The 23,281-nt window shown below is 41.6% G+C and overlaps 2 protein-coding genes across 4 annotated transcripts in view; one reads left to right on the top strand and one right to left on the bottom strand.

The window, feature by feature from the left end:
• slc4a11 (solute carrier family 4 member 11) overlaps nt 1-8,996 on the bottom strand; it is a 114,770-nt gene extending 105,774 nt beyond the window's left edge. The window contains exon 1 of one of the 2 annotated variants that reach the window (XM_074660839.1): nt 8,758-8,996. In XM_074660839.1, coding sequence (XP_074516940.1) covers nt 8,758-8,818 — 61 coding nt within the window. In that variant the 5' untranslated portion in view covers nt 8,819-8,996. The remainder of the gene's footprint in view (nt 1-8,757) is intronic. The other variant, XM_074660840.1, reaches the window with a different exon arrangement.
• Nucleotides 8,997-16,978: 7,982 nt separating this feature from the next.
• On the top strand, nt 16,979-23,281 carry ky (kyphoscoliosis peptidase). 2 transcript variants are annotated; one of them, XM_074660847.1, is made up of 7 exons: nt 16,979-17,048; nt 17,923-18,509; nt 19,100-19,214; nt 19,333-19,450; nt 20,723-20,914; nt 21,098-21,288; nt 21,480-23,281. In XM_074660847.1, the coding sequence occupies exons 2-7, from the start codon at nt 17,943-17,945 to the stop codon at nt 22,817-22,819; spliced, it is 2,523 nt and encodes an 840-aa protein (XP_074516948.1). In that variant the 5' UTR covers nt 16,979-17,048; nt 17,923-17,942; the 3' UTR covers nt 22,820-23,281. The 2 variants fall into 2 exon arrangements, with proteins under 2 accessions (XP_074516948.1, XP_074516949.1); XM_074660848.1 differs by having other exon boundaries at nt 16,987-17,048; nt 17,304-18,509.

Here is a 23,281-nt window from a genome sequence, read left to right as displayed (position 1 = left end):
CCTTGTTGTATCGTGCTGCAAGCAGGAAGACGGCAAAGACACAGTTAGTGGACAAACACTGGGTGGGGTTTCCTCTCCTCCTGACTGGCTCCTGCCTTGCATTGTCCGTTTTCAGATGCTGGCCAAGTGCCGCTTGCCAAGGAGAATAACAAAATGTGTCTGTCATGAAACTACACACAAACAAAATGCATTTGTTTGCTCTCTCTCTCTCTCTCTCTCTCTCTCTCTCTCTCTCTCTCTCTCTCTCTCTCTCTCTCTCTCTCTCTCTCTCTCTCTCTCTCTCTCTCTCTCTCTCTCTCTCTCTCTCTCTCTCTCTCTCTCTCTCTCTCTCTCTCTCTCTCTCTCTCTCTCTCTCTCTCTCTCTCTCTCTCTCTCTCTCTCTCTCTCTCTCTCTCTCTCTCTCTCTCTGAATATGGACACAATGATTTATCAGGGTGCCAGTATCATAAACCAATACTATCATCATGATTATTTATGCATTCATTTTGTAGTGTGCCTTCTAAACAGTGGTGGAATACGATATATGTGAGCAGTAATGTCTAATAATATGATATAATATCCCAAATGTTTGCTACAGGCAGTAAGCATGGTGGGATACATTTGGCTAAAGGTCTAAGGTGTCTGAGATACAGCACATATAATCCCGGGTTAGGCTCTTCTAATACATCGTTCATAGCTATACCTACGAAAAAGTAATGCACTGTAATTCGTATAATCCCACGGAATAAATTTGTATGTAATCCACGTAACTGTGAATCAGGAAGTATAAAGAGCGACAAAACGGCACGTAGGGAGGAGGTCGGGGTGTTTGGGTGGGTCAAAAAACACTAGACTTTCACACAGGAGGACGCTTTTCGTGTCCCGTTGATTTATTTTTCACGCAATTTACGTACTTAAGTTACAGCACTTCCGTTGTTATTTTGTTTCAGGTTATTTTGAAAAGACTGGAGCAGAAGTTGACACATGTTGCTGGACATTCGTAGGAAAACACATCAAAAATGAGGACTAACTTTTTGTAAGAAATCATACGAACCGATACGTTGTCTAGGACTGCAATCAGTGTTCGGGGTACTCAAGTACTCAGATTACTTTTTTGTTGTACCGAGTAAAGTAACGACCATAGGTATTGTTTCCAGCAAACAAGTTCAGACTAAACGAGTGTACACTACCTTGCCTTGCATGAAAGTGGACCATCTAGCAAACTAAAGACTCAAAGGAGTTGGTGGAGACCAAAACAGTTCAATAGAGAGTGACTATTGGACCAACATTCATCACGTGGGCAGTAACATGACTCTTGTCTGTTGGATGTGAAAGCAGGCAAATGTTTGCAAAGACATTGGAAATGAATGACACATTTATAAGCCAGTCAAGTCTGTGTCTGTGAGTTTAGAGTCAAAAAATCACTAAACGTTGATTTCAGTTTGAACCAAAATAAACTGGTACTAAGTTTACAATATAAAACATTATTATGTTTTAGACAGTTTAAAGGGACTATTTGTAATTTTCAGAAATACTTCTTAACAGCGACACCTGTGGCCGTGAAATCAACGAAAGTCAGCGTCCTGTTGCTCGTGCTTGCTCGCTCTACATAGACATGAACGAGCATCGCTCAAAACAGTGAGGCGACACACGTCAGCTAAAACCACAATATCACTCTATATTTCAGCTGCTTGGCAGTAATGTTAGCTGACCAGACGAAGGTCTCTCCATGAATCAGTGCTGATACTGTGTTTGCTTCTCCAGCCTCAGTGCAGGCTGAGGCAGCGGGGCTCTGCAGCGAGAAACTCGTCTCCCTCCGCCCGCAGCCGGAGTGAGCAGGGGAGACACCGGCACCCGGTCGGTAACGAGGCGATAACGTTTCTCTCTGAGGAGCCCCGTCACTTCACAAAACACGGAAAACCTCTGTTGGTCTGGAGGAGCTACAGCATTTATTTCTGCACAAACGTCCACTAAACATTCACTAGATATTCTCAGAGCTAAACTAACTCTCCTGCAGTGTGGAGTGAGCGCGCGTTCACGTCTAGAGGTGGAGCAAGTACGCGAGAACGCGCGCGCTGTCTGAGTGAAGGTCACTCAGACAGCGCCGGCAGCACGCGAGCGCGCATATGCGAGCACGCATTTGTCCCGACCCGGTACATTTATACGCTTAGAAAGTTACAAACAGTCCCTTTAACATGTCTACATTTAAACTATGTTTTGACAGGTTTTAGTAATTCAGGGTAGCCATCCTGTTAATAAAATACCTGCTGTCTGTTCACGGACATGATGTCATCATGTATAATGTCATTGTATTCTTGTCTTAAGGTAGCTGTTACTGTAGCAAGATAAAAGTGATGAATTATTGTTATCAAAGTGATTTGTTATTGAAGTCATAAATCAAGTGAAAATGCCAAATATTTGCTGGCAACACCTTCAGAGTGACGATGGCTGCCTTTCTCAAATTATCTTTGTGAACTGATTACATTTTCATTTCTGGACTATTACTAAGACAAAACAGTAAAGCTGAACATTCAGATTTTTCACATTTTAAACATTTTATAAATCAATTGTTGCACTCTGTATTTCTCAGACTTTACTTGAGATCCTGTTGTCGATATATTACGTGCATCCTCATATGTGTAAAGTTCTTATTAAGCCTGTACAAGGTTAACCCAGACACGGTGATATATCTATTTAACATGACAAATAAAGCGCTTCTAAAAGCATCTGAGGGAGCTGGAAGCTAAGTGAGTCTCTGCGTCTGAGCTGATGGATTAACGTCTTCTTCACCAGTAGCTACTTGATTGTACCGCCGTCCCGCCAGACAGCGAATAATGAATGACACTTAACAAACAATTAACACTGTGAACCAGATTCCCACGCGTCCATGAACACACCACTGACATCGCTATTTAAGACAGGCAGCAGAGGAGGTAGATAAGGTGAGGTGAGCTCCTGGCATACAGAAAAACACTAAAAAAAATGCACTTTGATCAGACTTATATAATATAATATATAATATGTGTTTATATCACAGGTTTTCAAAGTCTCAGCCTGTGGACCTCGCCTCAGACAAAGCTTTGAAATAGGTGCCCTCTCAATCACCCGTGGTTCTTAGTTTTGCTCAATTCCTGGATGCCTATGGAATCATGATTATGTTATTTGATCACTGAATAACTGAGCCAAGAAAGCCTAATATTGCTGTTTGACCTAACTTCAGACTACATCAAATACATTCAAAAGGTCTGTCCTAAGGTATTTAATAGTTTCTGAATCTGGGCTAGGCTATTCTTTGTGATGTTCTTTTGATAATTAAAACTGTTTGGAGCCCACCTGAGGATATCCGCCTCAAACTTTGAAAACCTCCGCTTCATATCGATGAGGACAAAATAAAATGAATACTGAATATATTCAAGACCTTGGGTCAGCTACTGAGTAAGACCCAATTGTAAGTTTTGAAAAGATAAACATTTCTTTTTTCCCAAGGTACATTTTGTGAAACTTGATAATCTCAGCTTGGAAAACATTTTTGAAACATGAAAAGGTTATTTTGTATTCTCAGTGAATTGTACATGCCTCTAATATTGCCTGGGTTAAAAGGTCAACCATCATACAGGGCCAAATTAGAGCTTTCATTAAAAATCATGAACAAAAAAATAGTCTGATTGAATAATTATTGTATGCAACTAACAATTATTTTCATGAATTAATCTGCTGGTTATTTTCTTGATTAATGAAATAAATGTTGCTCATGCAAAGACGTAATCCTGCTGTAATTAAAGTGTATTCAGCTAATTCAATAGTTTATAGTTTTAGACTGTAGGGCGTACTGAAGCAGAGAACGTCACACATTCACACTGAACAGTCTGTACCAGATGGTTCAGGACAAAACACACAAATCATTACATCACTGTCACTCAGGGGTTTGTCTTCTATGGTCTTTTTGTCACTTCTGTACTTAAATTACGCCACTTCCGGTGTTATTTTAACCTAAACTGCAATCTTTTCCTAAACCTAAGTAGTTTTGTTCCTTAAAGGGACTGTTTGTAACTTTTTAAGCGTATAAATGTAGCAGGTCGGCACACATGCGCGTTCGCATATGCGCGCTCGTGTGTGGCCGGAGCCTCGTCTCAGCTGCCTGCTCTCCTTCACTCAGACAGCGCGCGCGTCCTCGCTGTCTCGCTCCACCTCTAGACGTGAACGCGCGCTCACTCCACACTGCAGAAGAGTTAGTTTAGCTCTGAGAATATCTAGTGAATGTACGGTGGACGTTTGTGCAGAAATAACTGCTGCAGCTCCTCCAGACCAACAGAGGTTTCCCGTGTCTTGTGAAGTGACGGGGCTCCTCAACGAGTTACGTTATCGTCTCGTTACCGACCGGGTGCCGGTGTCTTCGGCTGCCGGCTGCGGTCAGGAGGCGATAACGTAACTCGTTGAGGAGCCCCGCTGCTGAAGCCTGCGCTGAGCAGGAAAAGCCAACACTAGGATCAGCAGTGATTCATGGAGAGACCTTTGTCTGGTCAGCTAACATTACTGCCAAGCAGCTGAAATATAGAGTGATATTGTGCTTTTAGCTGACGTGTGTCGCCTCACTGTTTTGAGCGATGCTCGTCCATGTCTATTTAGAGCGAGCAAGCGCGAGCTCGACGCTGACTTTCGTTGATTTCAAGGCCACAGGTGTCGCTGTTAACAAGCATTTCTGAAAGTTACAAATAGTCCCTTTAAGCCTAACCAAGTCGATCTTTTCCTAAACCTAACAAAGTAGTTTTATTTTTGAAAAGACTGGAGCGGAAATTGGCTCGTGCGTCTACTGTTGCTGGACATTCGAAGGAAAACGCATGAAAAATACATTGTTGAAAGTCGTGCTGAGCGTCACGAAAAAAAAAAAGGAAATTCGTGTCAATGTACATGAATTAAATAGATTACATTTTGTTATTATTTGACGAACTGCTGCGAGACTGTGTTGGTCCATAATCAGGAATTAATGGTCTTTGCGAAGGGCCGGTTCTGGCCTCCACGTCATCCATTAATTCCTGATAATGGACAACTCGTCGGGCATCATCCCTTACATTTAGCATTTTAAAATACTGTTGTGTACTGTATCCCACACAGAATATCAGCTAACCGTGAATTCCATTTAAAAATGTAATCAACCATTAACAACCCATATGGCTTGACCTCTACATTTTTTTTATTTTATTTTTTTTATGTGTACTGTACAGTGCTAACAGGGTCATGGTGTATTCTCCCGAGTAGGTCAACATGTAGAGCATGGCGTTAACAGCGTCAGAGATAGAAGCTCGACTCCCAGCGGAACAAAACAACATGTATGCACTCTCAAGTCCACCAGGAGCTCAGGATGAAAGCGCCAGCCAAATGGCATAGAAAAAAAGAGGTAATCCTGGTTAAGGCAGACAGTTACACAATAACACACTGGATGATATGGAAAGAAGTGCTGGTTTGGGGAATTTCAAGGTCACAGGAATACCGATTTTTATTTAAACAAGGCTCTGAACTTTGCAAGGATTTCAGGGCATTAAAGCATTAAAGCTCCGCAACGACCAATTAAAAATACAAGATAAAGCAAAGTAAGGTTCAAAAGGCTAATAGTGTGTCTTTCTGTGAAGTGTTCCAATTACAAGCATCTTGATTTCATTTTGATGTAGGAACTGAGTAGTAAAAGAAAACAAAAAAATCAAGCTACTGCAAGCCTACAGTGTGAAGGAAAACCTGTCTTTCTGATTCTTTTTATATCATATATCAAATAGCATTTTACGTGGTTTCTATGGATTTTTTTTCATTATGCAATAACTATTGATTATTTCTTATACGATACGATACGACTTTATTGTCAGTTTGCACTGAAATTCATTTTGCATCTATAGGCAGCTCAGTTTGAGAAAAAGTACACATACAATAGACATACTGTTACCATCGACAGACAGAAAAGTAAGACCCATCAGACAACACAAACACATCACAATTATTCATACATAACCCATTACAAAATTACCATCTGTCCTCTGGATTTACATGTCTTTAGCAGCACATTAATTATTATTTAGCAACAAGATGGACCGATGGACAAAAGCGTTATGAACTGATTAACCGTTTAGTCTGTCAAATGTAAAAAAATAAATGCCCCTCGCTCTTCAAATGCCTTTTTTAGTCTGCTAAACACCCCAAAAGTTATAAGATATTTAATTTACAGTAATATTAAAGTGAAGAAAAACGTACCAGGTTGCCCTAAAAGATTACATTGCAGCTTGTTTAGCGGCTTCAGTGTTCTCCACCAATTTCAAAAACTGTTGTCCCCACTTAGTCACAAAAATATGGGAAAATATGGTCCAGGTTGAAAAATACCTAAGTTATCCTTTAATCGACTAATAATTTTGCCACTGATTTCTGCACTTGCATGCTTATTAGATTACTCAACATTATATCTATTAGGCTATAAGATGTCACAGAATAGTATTGGTCAAAAGTCAGTGTGTCAGGCACATATGGAACTGCAGTATCGGACAAAAAACTTGCACATGATTACATTAATGTATAGTATTTTATAGATTTATAGATATACAGATAGACGTCCTACTTATCTGTACCAACATCTTTGGTCTTTTTCTTGTGTTGTGTTTGCACTTCGATTTCTTCCCACAATTCAGATAGGTAAATTATCATTGGTTTATGGGAATACAGTATTTCTGACACCCTATTTGTGTCTTATTTGCTTAAAATATTGGTGATCTAGGAGGTTTACTGTTTCATATATTCTAAGAGGACCTAACGTGTATAGTAAATGTGAGGCTGCAAACATTGGAACGTTTTCAAGATGCCACATTTCCCTGTTTGTTGGGTTTAAAGCTGCTTGTTTACATGTGTTTTTTGGCACCAGTGACACTGTTTACTCCACTTGTGTGTTCAATATTCTCCTCTATCCATATATAACGAGTTCTGCTGTATTCCTCACACATCTCCTGACACATCAGAACATGTCTCGGGTGAAAACCTGCAAAGATGTCAATGCAATGACAAATAGGCCTGTATGTGAATCGACTGTAAGGTGTGCAAAGACCATGTGAAATTCACCTAAACTGCAATCTGCCTTTTTAATTTTTTTGTTTGTTTTTTACATTATTTGATAAAATAAGAGCATTTTATTTCACTTTTTGTCAGTCTTAGTCATGGTCTAACAATCATCAAACTGGAAGCACCCTGTGTGAAGACCACCCAGAGGTCAATGACATAGTGTTTAGACAAAAGTAATGTTAAGGGTATACATTTCGTAAGGGATAATGTACGGCGAGCCGGTCGTTGTTGTGAAAGAATCCCCCACAGGCGGTCTCTCATCGCCCTGAAGGGGATTCTTTCACAACAATGACCCGCTAGCTGTACATTATATCGCTTATTACACGGCTACTAACTTAAGAAATCAATATTTTTACATAAAAACGGTCCACCAGTGTCCGACATTAGAGCTGCGCCCATAGCAACGGTCTGTTATACATAGCAACGGTCTGTTAAAGAGAAATTACAGACCGCAGAACGCTGTGATTGACCAATCAGAATTACAATGAAAATAAGCTAAAACGGAGCGTTTCAGACAGAGTGTGAATACAGGTATATTCAGACAGACAGTATAAGAAAAAATAATGTCTTTTTTGAACATTAAAGCAAATAAACATGTTCTAGTAGAAACCCAAAATACAAACATGAACCTGAAAATGAGCACGATATGTCCCCTTTAAGGTGATTTAAGCCTTATAACAGATGGCCATGGAACAGACTTTTCAGTGTCCCACATTAGGAAATTTCACAGTTTTAAACGTAAACATTCTAAATGTGTCCCAGTTTATTTCCTGTTACAGTGTATGTAAATAACATCAGCCGACAGGAAGGAAACATGGACCCAAACTGTTGCCTAGAAACGCAATTACATTGCAAATCCGTTGAAATGCACTAAAACGGAGCGTTTCAGACAGAGGGTAAATACAGGTATATTCAGACGGACAGTATGAGGAAAATAATGTGTTTTTTTTTAACATTACATCATGTAAACATGTTCTAGTAGAAACACAAAATACAAACATGAACCTGAAAATGAGCATGATATGTCCCCTTTAAGGTGATTTAAGCCTTATAAAAGGTGGCCATTGAACAGACTTTTCAGTGTCCCACATTAGGAAAGAAAGAGTCCTAATATGTATACCATATCTGCAATGACTGTGATATATGTATTTTCTTTTTTTGATTTGATTAGGGAACACATCCTGGGGATTTCAGAGTGGTGTTGGGTGTGGATTTAATGTATTGCCTTCATATTGCAGAAGTCTAAAATGCAAAAAACTAGTACTAAATGACTGTAATAGTAGGGACATAATAGCCACAAACACTGCTGAGCAAGTCAAACTACATAATGGAGGCTGTTCTTTAAGTCTTGTTTCCACTCTGGCTAATTGTCCTCTCTTAGTAAATTGGTCCTCCTCTGGTGCAGTTTGTGTGTCACATTTAATTAAAGAGAATCTCTCTCTCCATCTCTCTTTATCTCTCCATCTCTCTCACACACACAATGCAGTTTAACTCTGCAGCCAGCTATAGCTCTCTCACAGTAACATGCCATCATGCATGACAAGTAGCTGGTATACAGTAGTTTACAATATTAAAGCATTTATCAGACAACAAAATACAGTTTTCACAACTAAAACATGAATGTAAGGACAGTCGACCGGTGTGAAAACTCGTTATAAACAACTTAAAGAACTAAAAGATGTCTCTTACCTCCAGTAAATTGATTAATTGACACCTCCATCACCTCTCCATCGTCTCTAACAGACCTCATACCGTCTCCAGGTCTCCAGGTAACGAAGGGAGATCTTCTCTTCTTCTCTTCTTCTTCACTTTGAAACGAGTTAAAGAGCCGGTAGTTTTGTCCGGTAACTATATTTACCTGAAAGTCAAGAGAGAGTCATGAAGTAGTAATCATCAGTCATCATCAGGTGAGCTGACAGCACGCGCCAGACGAGTGCCAGGACCAACTAGTGATGATGGGAAGTCCGTCTCTTTTTAGTGATCCAGATCATTTGGCTCAGCTCACCAAGAAGAGAAGAGCCGGCTCTTTCGGCTCCCAAACGGCTCTTCGTTTTACTTCACTTCTGCCTTTTATAATTCCGCCAAATTTAGCGCAGTTTTGATTTTTGATTAGTATGTGTTCACATTTATCACTTAAATTATTCAATATAATTATACTAAACCCTATAATTTCCTGATTACAGTAATTGTATACCGTAATAATTACCTGATTGTTTGCACACCAGCAATATCTGTTTATTTTTGCTTATAGCTTATTTTGTATATTGTATATTGGTAGAATTTAAATTTTTTTATTCTTATTTTATTCTAACGTTTTTATCTATTCTTTTGTTATTATACTGTTTAACTTGCACCAACAAAACCAAAGCAAATTCCTAGAGTATACCTCTTACACCTGGCAATAAACACGATTCTGATTCTGATTCTGATTGTACATGCTGCCTCGTTTCCGACTGTCACTCATCTTGTCTGCTATTCGTGCACCACACTCCTTTCTCTCTCTCTCCTCCTCCTCTCCCTCCTGCTCTGTACCTGTAGACCGTCAGCGCGCCGCCCCTCCCTGCTTGATGGTATGATCCTTGTCTGTCATCACCTGATTGGTCGCACGGACGTCATTAACACAACATTCAGTCACAGTCAGTGCTTGGAGTGCCCGTGGCGCGGAGAAGATCGGCCTATCATTCTGCCTTGAAATAATAAAAAAAAGGCTCTCGGACAGGAGCCGGCTCCCATCATTCACTTAAAAGAGCCAGCTCAATGAAACGGCTCGTTCGTGACCAACACATCACTAGGACCAATGAACCCCGCCCACCGCGCGATGCTGGCACTCCAAACAGAGTATCTAACTACCTGCAACCATTACTACCTGCAACTGTTATTACCTGCAACTGTTATTACCTGCAACCGTTACTACCTGCTGAGAGGATCCACTGGTAATACAGGAGTTTAGCCGGCCATTAAAAGTGACACCTGCAACCAGTTACTGCTGCTGTGTCTCTAAAACAGCAATAAAATATACTAGTTAAAGGTACAATCTGTCCAAAATTTAAACTCTCCTCTGTGACTGACTTTTGATACTAACGAGAAAAAAATTAAAGGTCCCATATCATGCTCATTTTCAGGTTCATACTTTTATTTTGTGTTTCTACTAGAACATATTTATTTATTTATTTATTTGCACATACATAAAACTGCACAAAATCCAGTCATGAAAACAAAACAAGAAATGTGTGAGGAGAGGTCAAGAAGGCTTATACACAGGATCTCCCCCCAAAACCCCAGGAGAAAAAAAAACAATAACAAAAAAGGAAGAAAGATCTAAACTAACATAATTTTAAAAATACAACAAACGTTAAACAACAACAAGTACACAAAATGTGCAGAAAAACCTTACCAAACAGTGGAAAACAATCCAATAAAAACAATGAAATACATACAAAAAACTACAGAAGAAAAGAAAATATATCTAAACATATCAAAAGATAATTAGACATCATTAATTAAATGTGATGATAATTTCCTTTTAAAATGTTCTAAGGATAACGAGCTCTTGATAACGTGTATTTTAGTGTTCCATATTTGTACACCACGATCGTTTACATGCTGTAATGTTCAAAAAACATTATTTTCCTCATACTGTCCGTCTGAATTTACCTGTATTCACCCTCCGTCTGAAACACTCCGCTTTGATGCATTTCAATCGGATTTGCAACTGAATTTCGTTGCTAGGCAACAGTTTGGGTCCATGTTTACTTCCTGTCAGCTGATGTTATTCACATACACTGCAACAGGAAACAAACTGGGACACATTTAGAATGTTTACGTTTAAAACCGTGTAATGGTCTAAATATAATATATACAGAAATCCAGACGGCTTGTTTCAAAAGCAGAGTTTCTGAATACAGGCTGAGTGTATTTCTCTGTGGATTAAGCGTTTCGATATTTTCACAGTATTTACATAGAACTTAAACCTGCTTTATAATATAAAAAATTTCCCTTTTTACAATATGGGACCTTTAAATCTAACAAGAATTTAAGTATCTATTATCTAAATTAAAATAATGAAAAACGAATAAATGTTTTCTAATGATGTTTGTAAACACCTGGATAAAACAGACCCCCTTTTTTTAGAAACACAAGAGAGAAACACAAAAATGTGTTCTTCTTTTAGATAAGTAGCCTATAGGTGAGTATTTATTTAATAAAACTTTATGGAAAATTGTCTAGGCAGTATTTCCCCAACATTTTATGGCTTGTGACGATTAAATTAGAAGACAATAAGAGCAGAGTCAGTGAAATAAAGATAATTTGGTTTAGTAGATGTATTTTTTGTATGTGTTCTTTCCTATCCTGTTTATCATCATGACCCGTTTGATTTGTCTAGTTGCAACCCCTTTGTGAGGGTCAGGACAACAACAACAAAGTACTTAATTATGGACATATTCTGTATATTCTATATGGTTAAACTTTTACAGATGCAGCCTTTTGTGTTCATTTTAAAGCAAACTGTTCCAAAAACACAGCACATCATCATTAAAAGCCTAATTCAGCTAAAGAATATTATAGTAAAAGTATTATATGTAGCAATGTGGTATTAAAGGGACTGTATGTAAGTTTTTACACTTCTAAATCATGTTTTATTGTCAATGTGTGAACAGGTTGTAACCTAACCTAAAAAATTTGACCTTCAGCCTGTAGACTGCTTTTAATGTGAAGAACGTTTTTTTCTGGGAAATCCAAGGGATGTGACATCATGCACGCTCGCAAGTGCCTTTATTTTCAGCTCTGCTTACAGGGTTAACAGTGTGCAACGATAGCTAACGTTTGGTTAGAAATGATGTCCGCTAAACACTAAACGACCGACCCCCACCACGTTGACTTAACTGCCACAGGTGTCACTGTTAACAAGCAATATCTGATTCTTACCTAGAGTCCCTTTAAACATAAGATCCTATTTGACTTGGCTGTTGCAACCACCTGGATAATGCCATCTTTCAGTCCCCTTTTCATCTGGTATCCACAGTGTGGACAACTGAGACCTGTCTGCAGCTATAATGCTGGAAAATTGTGGGTAAAGGCAACAGTTATACCAACAACTTAAAGGTGCAGTGTGATGAATTTGGCAGTATCTAGCGGTGAGGTTGCACATTGCAACCAACTGAAACGTCTCCCGTGTGTCAAACATGTAGAAGAACTATGGTAGCCGACGCGAAAATGCAAATCTCTAGAGTCAGTATTCGGTTTGTCCCATTTGTATGAGGCCGATACTGTACTGTTGTTTCTGTGGTATTATAACCACAGGCTATGTTTACTATTGGTAAAACAATGCATTAATATTACAATGTATAACTCATCCATTATGACAGAGGCTGCCCAGCTGTCCAGATTATGCTGTTCTTAAGCTGCATTCACCAGCTGTTGAGCGGAGGGAGAACTGCTATCAGCTGAGTGCTGGGAGTTCTCTGCTGTGTCAGGTATGTTTGGATACTCACAGGGGCAATTTAATTATTTCATATTCCAAGAACCTCCAGGTAGATGTGCTTTATGCAGCACACCCTTATTAAAACGCTTTTACAAAGGTTGTATCCCAGAGACTCGATCTGATCAAACTTTTATTTGTATCTGTAGGTGGGAGTCAGCCTTTTGATCATACGGCAGCAGTCGTACTGCACTCTGCAACTTTCTCATTTTTTTTCTCACAATTTGCTCTAAAAACTAAAGTCCAAGTCAGAAATCTTGTTTTAATGGACTCAAGATTGTAGCTCCAGCTGCCGCATCAACACAGCGGCACTGCCACAGCAGTAATGACTATAAATCAGCTTTTTATCCTCCAAAAATAGCCAGAAACAGAAGGTCTCATGTCCACGTGAGATTTAGAGAAGCTCATTCGTGCCTTCATCTCCAGCGGGGCGCAACGCGCTCTTGTTCTTGATCTTCTCAAAAAAGACACACATTTTGACTGCTGCTGCTGCTGCTTCTGCTGCTGCTGCTGCTGCTGCTGCTTCTGCTGCTGCTGCTGCTGCTTCTGCTGCTGCTGCTGCTGCTGCTTCTGCTGCTGCTGCTGCTGCTTCTGCTGCTGCTGCTGCTGCTGCTTCTGCTGCTGCTGCTGCTGCTTCTGCTGCTGCTGCTGCTGCTTCTGCTGCTGCTGCTGCTGCTGCTGCTGCTGCTGCCGCTACAATAACGAGAAGCCAGACAGCTGAGGACATTACAGCAGCTCCAAGTTAGTTATAGAATTGATCTTAAAGTGCCTCAGCTAGTTTATAAAATCACACAACAGCCGAAGGCCAAAATATGTTTTTGATGTTTGAAGAATATGAACCCAGTTGGTCCGTTAGATCTCAAGGAAACAGGTTGTTGTGCCTCCAGTCAGAAGCAAACATGGTGAAGGTGGATTTAGCGACTACGCTGCACACACCCAGGACCACCTCATGATGCACCCGAACTTTAGACACTTTCAAGTCTAAATTTCATTCATTACTTCCACTGCATTTTTATTAAATTTACTTCTAAATTAGGGCTGTCAAAGTTAACGCGATAATAACACGTTAATGCAAATTTCTTTTAATGCAACTAATTTCTTTAACGCAATAACGCAACTTGCGATCTTTAGGTTGAAGTTCAAAGTTCAGTCTTGACAAAAACAACTTGAGGTCCACTTGTCTGCTTTTTCTGGACTTTCAACAACATCTCACTGTCTTCCTCTGCAGATGGAGTTTGTGCATTGTCATCATGTGACCTACGTGCAGATCTTTGAGTGTGAGTGGGTGGTGAGGAAGACCAACTCCAGAAAAAAACAGTAAGAGGACCTTTAGTGACATTTTGTCTGTTAAATTACAGAGATAAGTACTTTAACTAGTGTACACTGTCATTGGTTTTGAAATAATGAGTATAAAAACATTTATACTTGCCAATTAAGAGTGTCACAATATACCGTTATTGACGATAACCGTGATATTCAAAAATTAAATATTTATATCATGTTAAAGATACATATATGATAATATTGTTTAAATAATCCAGCACCTCTTTAATCATTTTATACATACAGTTATGGTTACAGACTCTCTCTCCACCTCCTTACACTCCTATTTTGAGTGTAATCAATTTGCCAAAATGCACGATAAACAAAGATGAATTTGATTGATAGCATTATTTCCGATTCTCGATAGATATCGCAATAATATCGAATTCTTTTGGCCACAATAATCGTGCAGTGAAAATCTAATAACTGTCTTGTAATGTTTGATCCCAGGAGCAACGTTTTGGATGTGTATTTAGTGACCACTGAGCTGGAAACACAGTCTTCTCACTTAGATGATATAAATGCTCTAAAATGAAGAAGCCGTCTTCGTCTGCTGGTTAAATAGTGTGAAAGGTTTCTGAATTTTAGCATAAACCAGACATCTAAAGCTCCCGAACTCTAAAGGGGACTGAAATCCATATTTTCTGACTATAATAAATTCACTAATGCCTGGAAGCAGATTAGCATTCCTCCTTTTCAGCCTGCAGTGATTTCCTTTTCATATCAGAGCTTCTCATCTCCCCTCCGAGTGTTTCACCTCTCTCTGAGTTGGAGAGAATCCCCCCCCTGCTCCTCTGCTCTCCCCTAATAAGCCAGAGCGAGATTCCTTGGCTGACAGCTGTTCCAGATGGCATTATTACTCTCCGTGCTTTCACAGTCAGCTGGCTCAGAATCAGGATCTACCACCACCACCACCTCCGCTGGCGGAGGTGGCTGTCCCTCCGCCGTCAACATCAACACCAACATATGGCGGTGTTATGTAATACTGGATCTGTGGGGTGAGGTGTTAACGCTGATCAACCAACAAGTTCTCCTTCTCTCTCTCTGCAGGTTTGTGGTGGTTCAATCAGACAAAAGCTGGTTTCAAAGACTCCTTTCCTTTATGCAGTATTAATCTACAGTATGCTCAAAAGTTAAAATCACCTGTGATGATCATAGAAGATGATCAACTCGACTGTGCTTTGATTAAAGTACATTTAGGACTGTGTCAGTGTTTCTGCCCCAGCATGTCCATGTTTTACTCAATTTACCCAATCTTACATTTAAAGCTTTTCCAATATTTATAAGTGTTACAACTTTCCTGTATGTTAAATCTTTTTGTAATTGTTTTTCCACATTTGCATCTCTATTGCACAACCACCTGAGGATCTCCCTTTGAGCAGCTTCTCCCAAGTGTTTGTCCATTTAAAAATATATATTTCTACAATAACAACAGTGTGACATGTGTAATGTAAAAGGAGTCACTTGTATTGATGAACTCACAGAGAATCATCACCCAGAACTGTCCCTTCATCCCAGCTTCATCCCATATAGGCCATAAGACTGCTGAACTTCTGAGCTCATCACTTGTCACTCTTTATTTACCTTTATATACTGTTTTATAAACTGTGCCAGCCTTCGCTCCCCACGTGCATCAATGAGCCTCGGGTCTGACTCTGACGCCGGTGCACCATTTTTCCTTCCTTGGACCACTTTTGGTAGGTCCTGACCACTGCAGACCGGGAACATCCCACAAGAGCTGCAGTTCTGGAGATGCTCTGACCCAGTCGTCTAGCCGTCACAGTTTGGCCCTTGTCAAAGTCGCTCACATCCTTACCATTTTTTCCGTTTCCAACACAAAGTTCAAAATGTTTACTTGCTGTCTAATACATCCCCCCCACTACCAGGTGCCATTGTAATGAGATAATCCATGTTATTCACTTCACCTGTCAGTGGTCTTAATGTTATGGCTGATCGGTGTAGATATTTAGTGCTTCTCATCATTACATACCTGTTTACACCTCTGTGTACATATATTACTTCTCTTCATGCATATATAAACTAAATCCTGTTTACATTCAGATTTCCCATCTGAAATACTACAAATTTACATTTACATTACTATATTATATTTACTTATGTTTATATTTATTTTAACTGCACTATTATACGCCTTAGACTATCATCGATACTGTTTTTGTTAACTCTCATCAGTGTCATAGTGTAGTTTTGGACTGCAGAGGGCAGCTGTTTTTAGCCATAAAAGTACAGATAAACCAACGGTACGCCACCTGCCAGCACTAAACAGCAGATAGACAAAGTTAGCAACTAGCTGGTGAACACAGTGGAGCATTTAGCAGCTTTTACAAAGTACTCCACCGAGCACTAAACAAGTTCACTATATCAACTTTATAATATTATAATATGTCCAGTGGTGTGTTCAAGCTTGTGTCCGCTGCTCCCAAGTGGCCCCATAAATTGCAGTTATTGCAGGTTTAAATGTTTCTTTTTTGAGTTTTCCCTTTCATTTGTTATCTATATTTTTCTTTGAATGTGCAACCACTAACTTCACAACATCTCCTTTGTGCATGTCTAATCTAATAAAAGCGATGAGAATTTATTCAGACAGGTGCTTTGCAAAATGCAACTGAGACGAAGTAAATTGTGTATTTGTGCGTGTGTGACAGAAACAGGGGTGACTGAGTGTGTTTAATCTCGATGCGGCCGTTATCGTATGCCAGGACCCTTCATAAACCCTTCTTTGAACGGCCAACTCTTCGCTGAATCCGAAACCCTCCGTCGCACCCAACACATGCTCGCACACCAACCTTCCCGCCCGCCCGTCAACGCCACACATACGCACACATTCACACTCAGATATGCATATGCAGTATGTATTCACTGATTAGCCAATGCATGTACAGAGCACACACACCACATCAGAACATACATCTGTAAGCCACACACACACACACACACACACAGACGTCACACTCCTCAGTTGGGGCTTACTCTATTGGCTGGTCTTAACTGCTTTGTAGTATTTTTAGGCCTGTTATTCTGGGGCCTGTCCTGGCAGGCCACTGGGGGAGTATATAAACCTCCCCCCTGCTACGGGGGACCACTGAGAACACACAGTGGAAACATCTCTGCCCGACACTCCAGCAAACATCCAGCAGGCATTTTAAATCCTCTCAGGGTAAGTGACTTTTAGGGATGTAGCGAGAGCTAAACCAACCTAGACTGGGTTTACCCACCTTTACTTTTATGAGTGTTAATCTAACATAAATCTGCATTTTGAAGAGTTGTCATGAACATTGAAGATCAGTGATAATAAAATGCTGTGTGTTTTTTGGGGGGGAGATAAGTACTATCATGATTTTATTTTGGGACAGGATTTACTCCAACATTGAGTGGTGATACCTTATGATATCCGTTGGGACCTTCTCCTTAGTTGCACTCCAGGAAGGTCAGAGGTCAGGGTCAGCCGCAGCATTGCGCCCGCAGAGCTGATAGGACTTAGTGGGCTGCTGAAGGACACTTGAGCTGGGCAGATACTTGCCAACACGGAGGTCCAGCCCGGGTCATCTGGTTGGAAGGACGGCCAGTGTCTCCACCGTGCCAACCTGTGCTCTCCCTTCAAACAGAATAAGTCATTTTTCAACAGATTACAGTCACAACATGTTCACACATGTCGCTCTCTTTTTAAGGCGTGTTTGAATACGGCCATCAATCTGCAGGTTGGTCACATACAGGAAGTTATAAGGTCATGCTAATCTGGCGAAGGCTTTGACTTTCTTTCCGCCGTTAACCGTGACAGTGACTAATGATTCCAACCTTTGCGTTCATTTCTGGTCATGAATAGACATGATATAATTGCCAATTCATCACTGTCTTACGCAGAACGTACTGTATGGAATATACTTTCTGCTTCACCCGGTGCAGATTGTGTAACAGCGCTGTGGATCTTTCCCACTACCTGCTCACAGGATTAAGAACATCAGCTAAAAATAGCTCAAAGAAAAATGGTTTCTTTGTTTGTTTTTAATAGTATCTACCTTCTCTTTGGTTAGGACGCCATGCTTCCGGCATAATGTCAGCTAAGGTTGCAATTCAGAAGTTCTCCTTCCCCTTCTCCTGTGCTGCACACCTTTCTCAGCAAGATGAGGTGACCCAGAAAGGATGCATACAGGTGAGGGCCCTGGAGCTTCATGACCTCCAGGAGCACCGAATCTTAAGCGAAGCGAGTCCCGTTGCTGTCATAGGAGCTCTGGTACGCAATGAGAACCAGGCCCAGGGGAGTCCAAAGCCTCCTCCCGCTAGGGGAGACACGGCAGCTGCTGAAGCTTCCCAGAATGCTGTGATGAGCTCCAGGAAGAGCGTGTTTGAGAAGCTGACGGCTGAAAGTGAAGATCAGCGTCCCGTGGCAAAAAGGCAGCTGTCGTCCGAGAGCGCAGCCAGGACCATCACCGTGGTGAAGAAGAGCGCGGTGAGGAAGGAGGCGGAGGAACACAGGCACCTGAAGCCGAAAGCACACCTGGGACAGAGGGTGTCAGCGTGCCCCGCGGCGGGAGGGAAGAGGAGGCGTCGAAAGGACCTCTTCACCAACTCTGAGACCTTCCACAGGGTTGACTCACATGTCATCAGGGCGGGAGCAGAGGTGACCACACTGACACATCCTGGTGTAACATAACATAACATAACATAGGAAGTGTTGACACTTTTACTGTTGCCGGGCAAAGTGCAGAATCTACATGCCATTCATTTCTTATTGGTAAAAACAGAATCTTTAAACTCCATCTATGCTTCACCTGTTCAGCTACAACAAAATGATGATCTATACTCAAGCTCATCCAAACTTAAATTAGAGGACATTTGCAGCAGGATAAAACCGAACCGAAGCTAACTAAGAACACCACAAACAAAGCCACAACAGAGACGGGTCTTTGTGCTCCTGAGCATTGAGGAATGATAACATCTACTCATCTACTGCAATAAAAAAAAAAAAGATAACAAATGCTCGCAGCTCTCAGGGAGCACTCGCATCCTTGAGCATGGATGAGTAACCCGGTTTGATCAATACACTGAAAGATGCTGGCAAATAGGATGATGAAAAACAAACTGTGGCAATGGTTTACATGGATGCTGAAAACATAAACACTCCATCTTTGGATACCAGTCTATAACTTACAGGACTAATTACCTATAAAAACATATTTTATCTAACAGTGTATCTCTTTTGTGTTGCAGCTGAAGGAGAAGTGTGTGTATGATGTGAAGACGATAGCACAGGGCATCACACAGGGAGCCAGAAATGAGCTGGAGAGGCTGCGTGCCATCTGGGTCTGGTTGTGCCACAACATCGGTGGGTATTTCACTGAACTATAAATCCTAGTGTTCTGTAATACACCACATTTCACAGACACAGTTTTAGGATAGGTGATGTATCTGTGTTTAAGAGCTGTTGTGTGATGTCTTCATAGAGTATGATGTGAGCGGGTACCTCGGCCGCTCACAGAAGCTGAGCTCCCCGGAGGAGGTGATAGCGGCCGGTCGCGGTGTGTGCTGCGGCTACGCCTGCCTCTGTACAGAGATGTGCAGGTAAACACAACACAATCTTTAAGGGGAGACGCTACAGGTGAATAAGATACACGTTTAACTAATAGATATCACCATGAAACTTCCCCAGTTGGTTACTTATATTAAGACAATTATTTTTTGTATTATAAGTTTTCTAAAATTTGATGTATAAACATGTAAATGAGGCATTATCTTATTAAATATGTGCTAATTTGCATAATCAGATGTTGACATTGGATAAAGTCAGGTTCAAAATTAAGTTTCTTTTTGCTGACATATTACAGTCAAAGGTTTTTGCCACATTTTTAGGAATAAAAATGTCCTATAAAACAGGCTATGAATGATATATGAACAGACCCCTCTGTAAAAACCTTCAGAATATAGATAGGAATGAAACTGGAAGGTTTGGTGGATGTAAGTGCTGCTGAAGGAGGTGATTTCTGGCTCAGAGTCTGAGAAAAAACTGGCCTTTTAAGATATGGATTGTAAAATTCCATACATTTTGCAAGACATAGGGTAAAAAGATTTAACTAATAGATACAATCATGAAACTTCACCAGCATTTTGTTTAAATATGAGGCATTATCTAATTATAACTGTTGGTGAATTTAGGAGAAATCTAGACGCAAATACACAAAGTAGTAAAATAAACATCTGAATGTGTATTTTGGATGTTTTCGACATGTTATGGAAGCAAAATAGCCCAAAATCCCAAAACTGATCAGTGCATGAAAAACAATGTTTTTACCTGTAGTGTCTCACCTTAAATATATTAGACACTCCTCAATGTCTAAGACTAACGTTTCATCTTTTTTACTACAAATCACGTATACTTTCATATGGCTCACTAAGGCTGAAAACCAATGGAAAAAAACAGAATGCTTCTGAAAACAGGTCTCTGTGCTTTTATGCCTCACTGAGTTTTTCATAATTTTTTTCAAGAGACATGTTGAAAGGATGAAAACACAATACTTACTGTGTACAGAGAAAAACATACTGCACAATAGGATTCCATATTGCAGTACATTTTTCTTAGTTTAGTCACCTACACTCAAAAGTGCTCATTCTGTTCCCATTCTTCCCTCCAGTCGCTCAGTATTGTTCTGTGTTCTGCATCCTTGGTCCCTTCTGGTTCAACATAGACGTTTCCAGTATAAATAATGTGAAGTGTGTGATTGTGTTCAAGACCTATGCAGCACAAACAGTAGGCTAACCTTGAACCTGAGTTTAAGGACAAGAGATATCAAAAAAACAAAAGGCAGTGAGCGTGCTCTGTTTGGTTTGTGTTTACAGAGAGGTTGGCATCGAGTGTCAAGAAGTGCCGGGCCACAGTAAGGGCATCGGGTACCTCCAGGGCCAGAGCCTCCAGAATGTGAAATCTGATCACCTGTGGAACTCTGTGCTTCTGGGGGGACAGTGGTTCCTATTGGATGCCTGTTGGGGAGCAGGACGGGTGGATATGGAACATGAAAGCTTCGTCAAAAGGTTGGAAAATGGATGGATGGATTAGCATCCTTTTGTTTTTTACTGCAAGCGATTCCATAAAAGCACCACAACACTGCATCCGTGACCAGTTTGGGTTTGCTCTTTTGCTCGTTATCATTTAAACGAAACCAGCAGCGAGTTGAGTCTCAAACCAGTCTGCTGTCTCCATCTGTTGCCTCCAAGGTTCGATGATTTCTATTTCCTCACGGACCCAGAGGAGTTCATAGATTCGCACTTCCCCGACGAGGAGAAATGGCAGCTCCTGGACACGCCCATCCCCCTGGAGGAGTTTGAGAGTAGGGTCTTCAAGACGTCAGCCTTCTTCACCATGGGGCTCCGGCTGATTCAGCCTCACCAGTGTCGCATCGTCACAGGTCCGTCCTCACTTCTGTATCAATCCTCCCGCTTTTACATAATTTTATGCACTCAAAATATTACATTATATGCTTTTGTTTTCGTCCAAGAATGAGCAAGTATTTGTTTTTTTTTTTAAATGAATTCAGCCAATTCCATTTGAATTTTGCCAACCAACAATCTTATTTTCCACTTCTGATTTCCTTCTCAGTTGACGGCGAGGCCAATGTGTCCCTCAGCTTCTCCAGGCCAGCAACTTTTACCTATGATATCACACAGCACCAGGACCTTCTCTATTGTGGAGCTCCGGAGCAGAAAGAGTCCAACAACTCCTCCTTTGGCCTCCTAACGGTTTCCCATCGGAGCATGAAGCTGCAGCTCCTGCCGCCTGCGAGCGGCGTGTATGACGTGAAGGTGTTCGCCAGGCCTGAAACCGCCACCACGCCTCTGATTTGGGTCTGCTCCTTCACGGTCGAGTGTCCGATCCCCAGGGCCATGGAGGAGATCCCAGAGAACCCCTTCTTGTCTTGGGGCCTGCAGCCTGCTGCAGCGTCTCTGGGCATCACAGGCAGCAGCCAGGGCAGCAGTCAGGGCAGCAAGGCTGCCGAGGTGGAAGAAGGTGTGTTTGAGTTGGCGTTGAAGACGTCCCGGCCTCTGATGGTGCTGTGTGAACTGGTCCACCCCGGGCTGGAAGCTGCTGTAGCCAAACGCTGCCTGGCTACTCAGATCCAACCGGATGTCCTGACCTGCCACGTCCTGTGCCCGTTGCGTGGCTTCTACCGGCTGTCGGTGTTTGTGCGGGACTACGAGAAAACAGACGTCAAGTTCCAGAACGCTGCTAACTTCCTGTTGCACTGCAAAGGGAAGGTGATCGATCCGGATCAGCTCTACCCTCCTAACCTGGGCTCGGTGTGCGGGCCGGGCACCCGCACATCGGAGGCGGGGCTGTCCAAATTCAGCCACACGACGGCGCTAGTGAGCACCCAGCAGGGCAAGTGTAACATCACCTTCCACAACCAGCGGGACCTTGAGCTCCACACTGTGCTCAGCAGAGAAGAGAACAAACCGGCAGCCATCCCGCTGTCACGCCAGCTCTTCTGCACGTACACAGACAGCAAGGTGACGGTGAGCGTCAGCCTGCCTGATGCTGGGGTGTATCGGCTGGGCCTGTACGCTAAGATCACCCCCGGTGGAGACTTCAACCCCATGTGTGACTTTGTTCTGAGGAACAGCTGCGATCAGCCGGGGCCTCCGTTCCCCAGCGTCTACTCCGCCTGGAGGAAAGGCTGCGTGCTCTTTGAGCCCCGTGTGGGCCTGCTGGAGCCCCTCTCGTGGGTCCGCTTCAGGGTGAGGGTCCCCGGGGCCCAGAGGGTGAGCATGATGGGAGAGACGCGGACTGATCTGAAACTGAACAAGAGCAGAGTCTGGGAGGGGGAGGTTTTCAGTGGAAACGGTCTCCAGCAACTGAAACTGGCCGCCGCCACATCAGGAGAGTCCAGCGACATGGCTGTTCTGATGACCTTTGACATCAAGCAGTCGGAGGGAGTGTGAAAAAGGCTGGTGGAGACCAGATGGATCTGAACATAGCTGATAACTGCCTAATGAAGCTATTGAAATGGACTAATGCAAATCACACTGGGGTAGAAAATATCAATACTCAAAATGTGAGCAATAATCTTTCAGGTTTAACTGCATCAACAGAACACACAGTCATAACAAGGTGTATGAAATTTGAAATATGGTCCTGTGAATGTGCAAACTTTGTAGCAATGAAGTGAATGCAATACCAAACTTACCTGTTTGCAATTGTTTGGGATTTGTTTTGATAGCTATTATTTGATCCAGGTAGTATTCAGTGCAGAATTTAACAATGGTGCTCAGCTGTGGTGCTCAGCCGTGATGTCATACTCATCAAGAGTGCATTCTTATTATTATGTTTTAAGAAGTAAACCTGCATTATGAAATGATGGTTGTCAAAAAGCGTGCAATAAAAATATACTGTGAAAACAACAT

The sequence above is a fragment of the Sebastes fasciatus genome, chromosome 15 (genome assembly GCF_043250625.1).
Source record: "Sebastes fasciatus isolate fSebFas1 chromosome 15, fSebFas1.pri, whole genome shotgun sequence".
NCBI lineage: Eukaryota > Metazoa > Chordata > Actinopteri > Perciformes > Sebastidae > Sebastes > Sebastes fasciatus.
The sequence above is the reverse complement of the archived record's forward strand: the minus strand, read 5'-3'. Positions and strand labels throughout refer to the sequence as shown.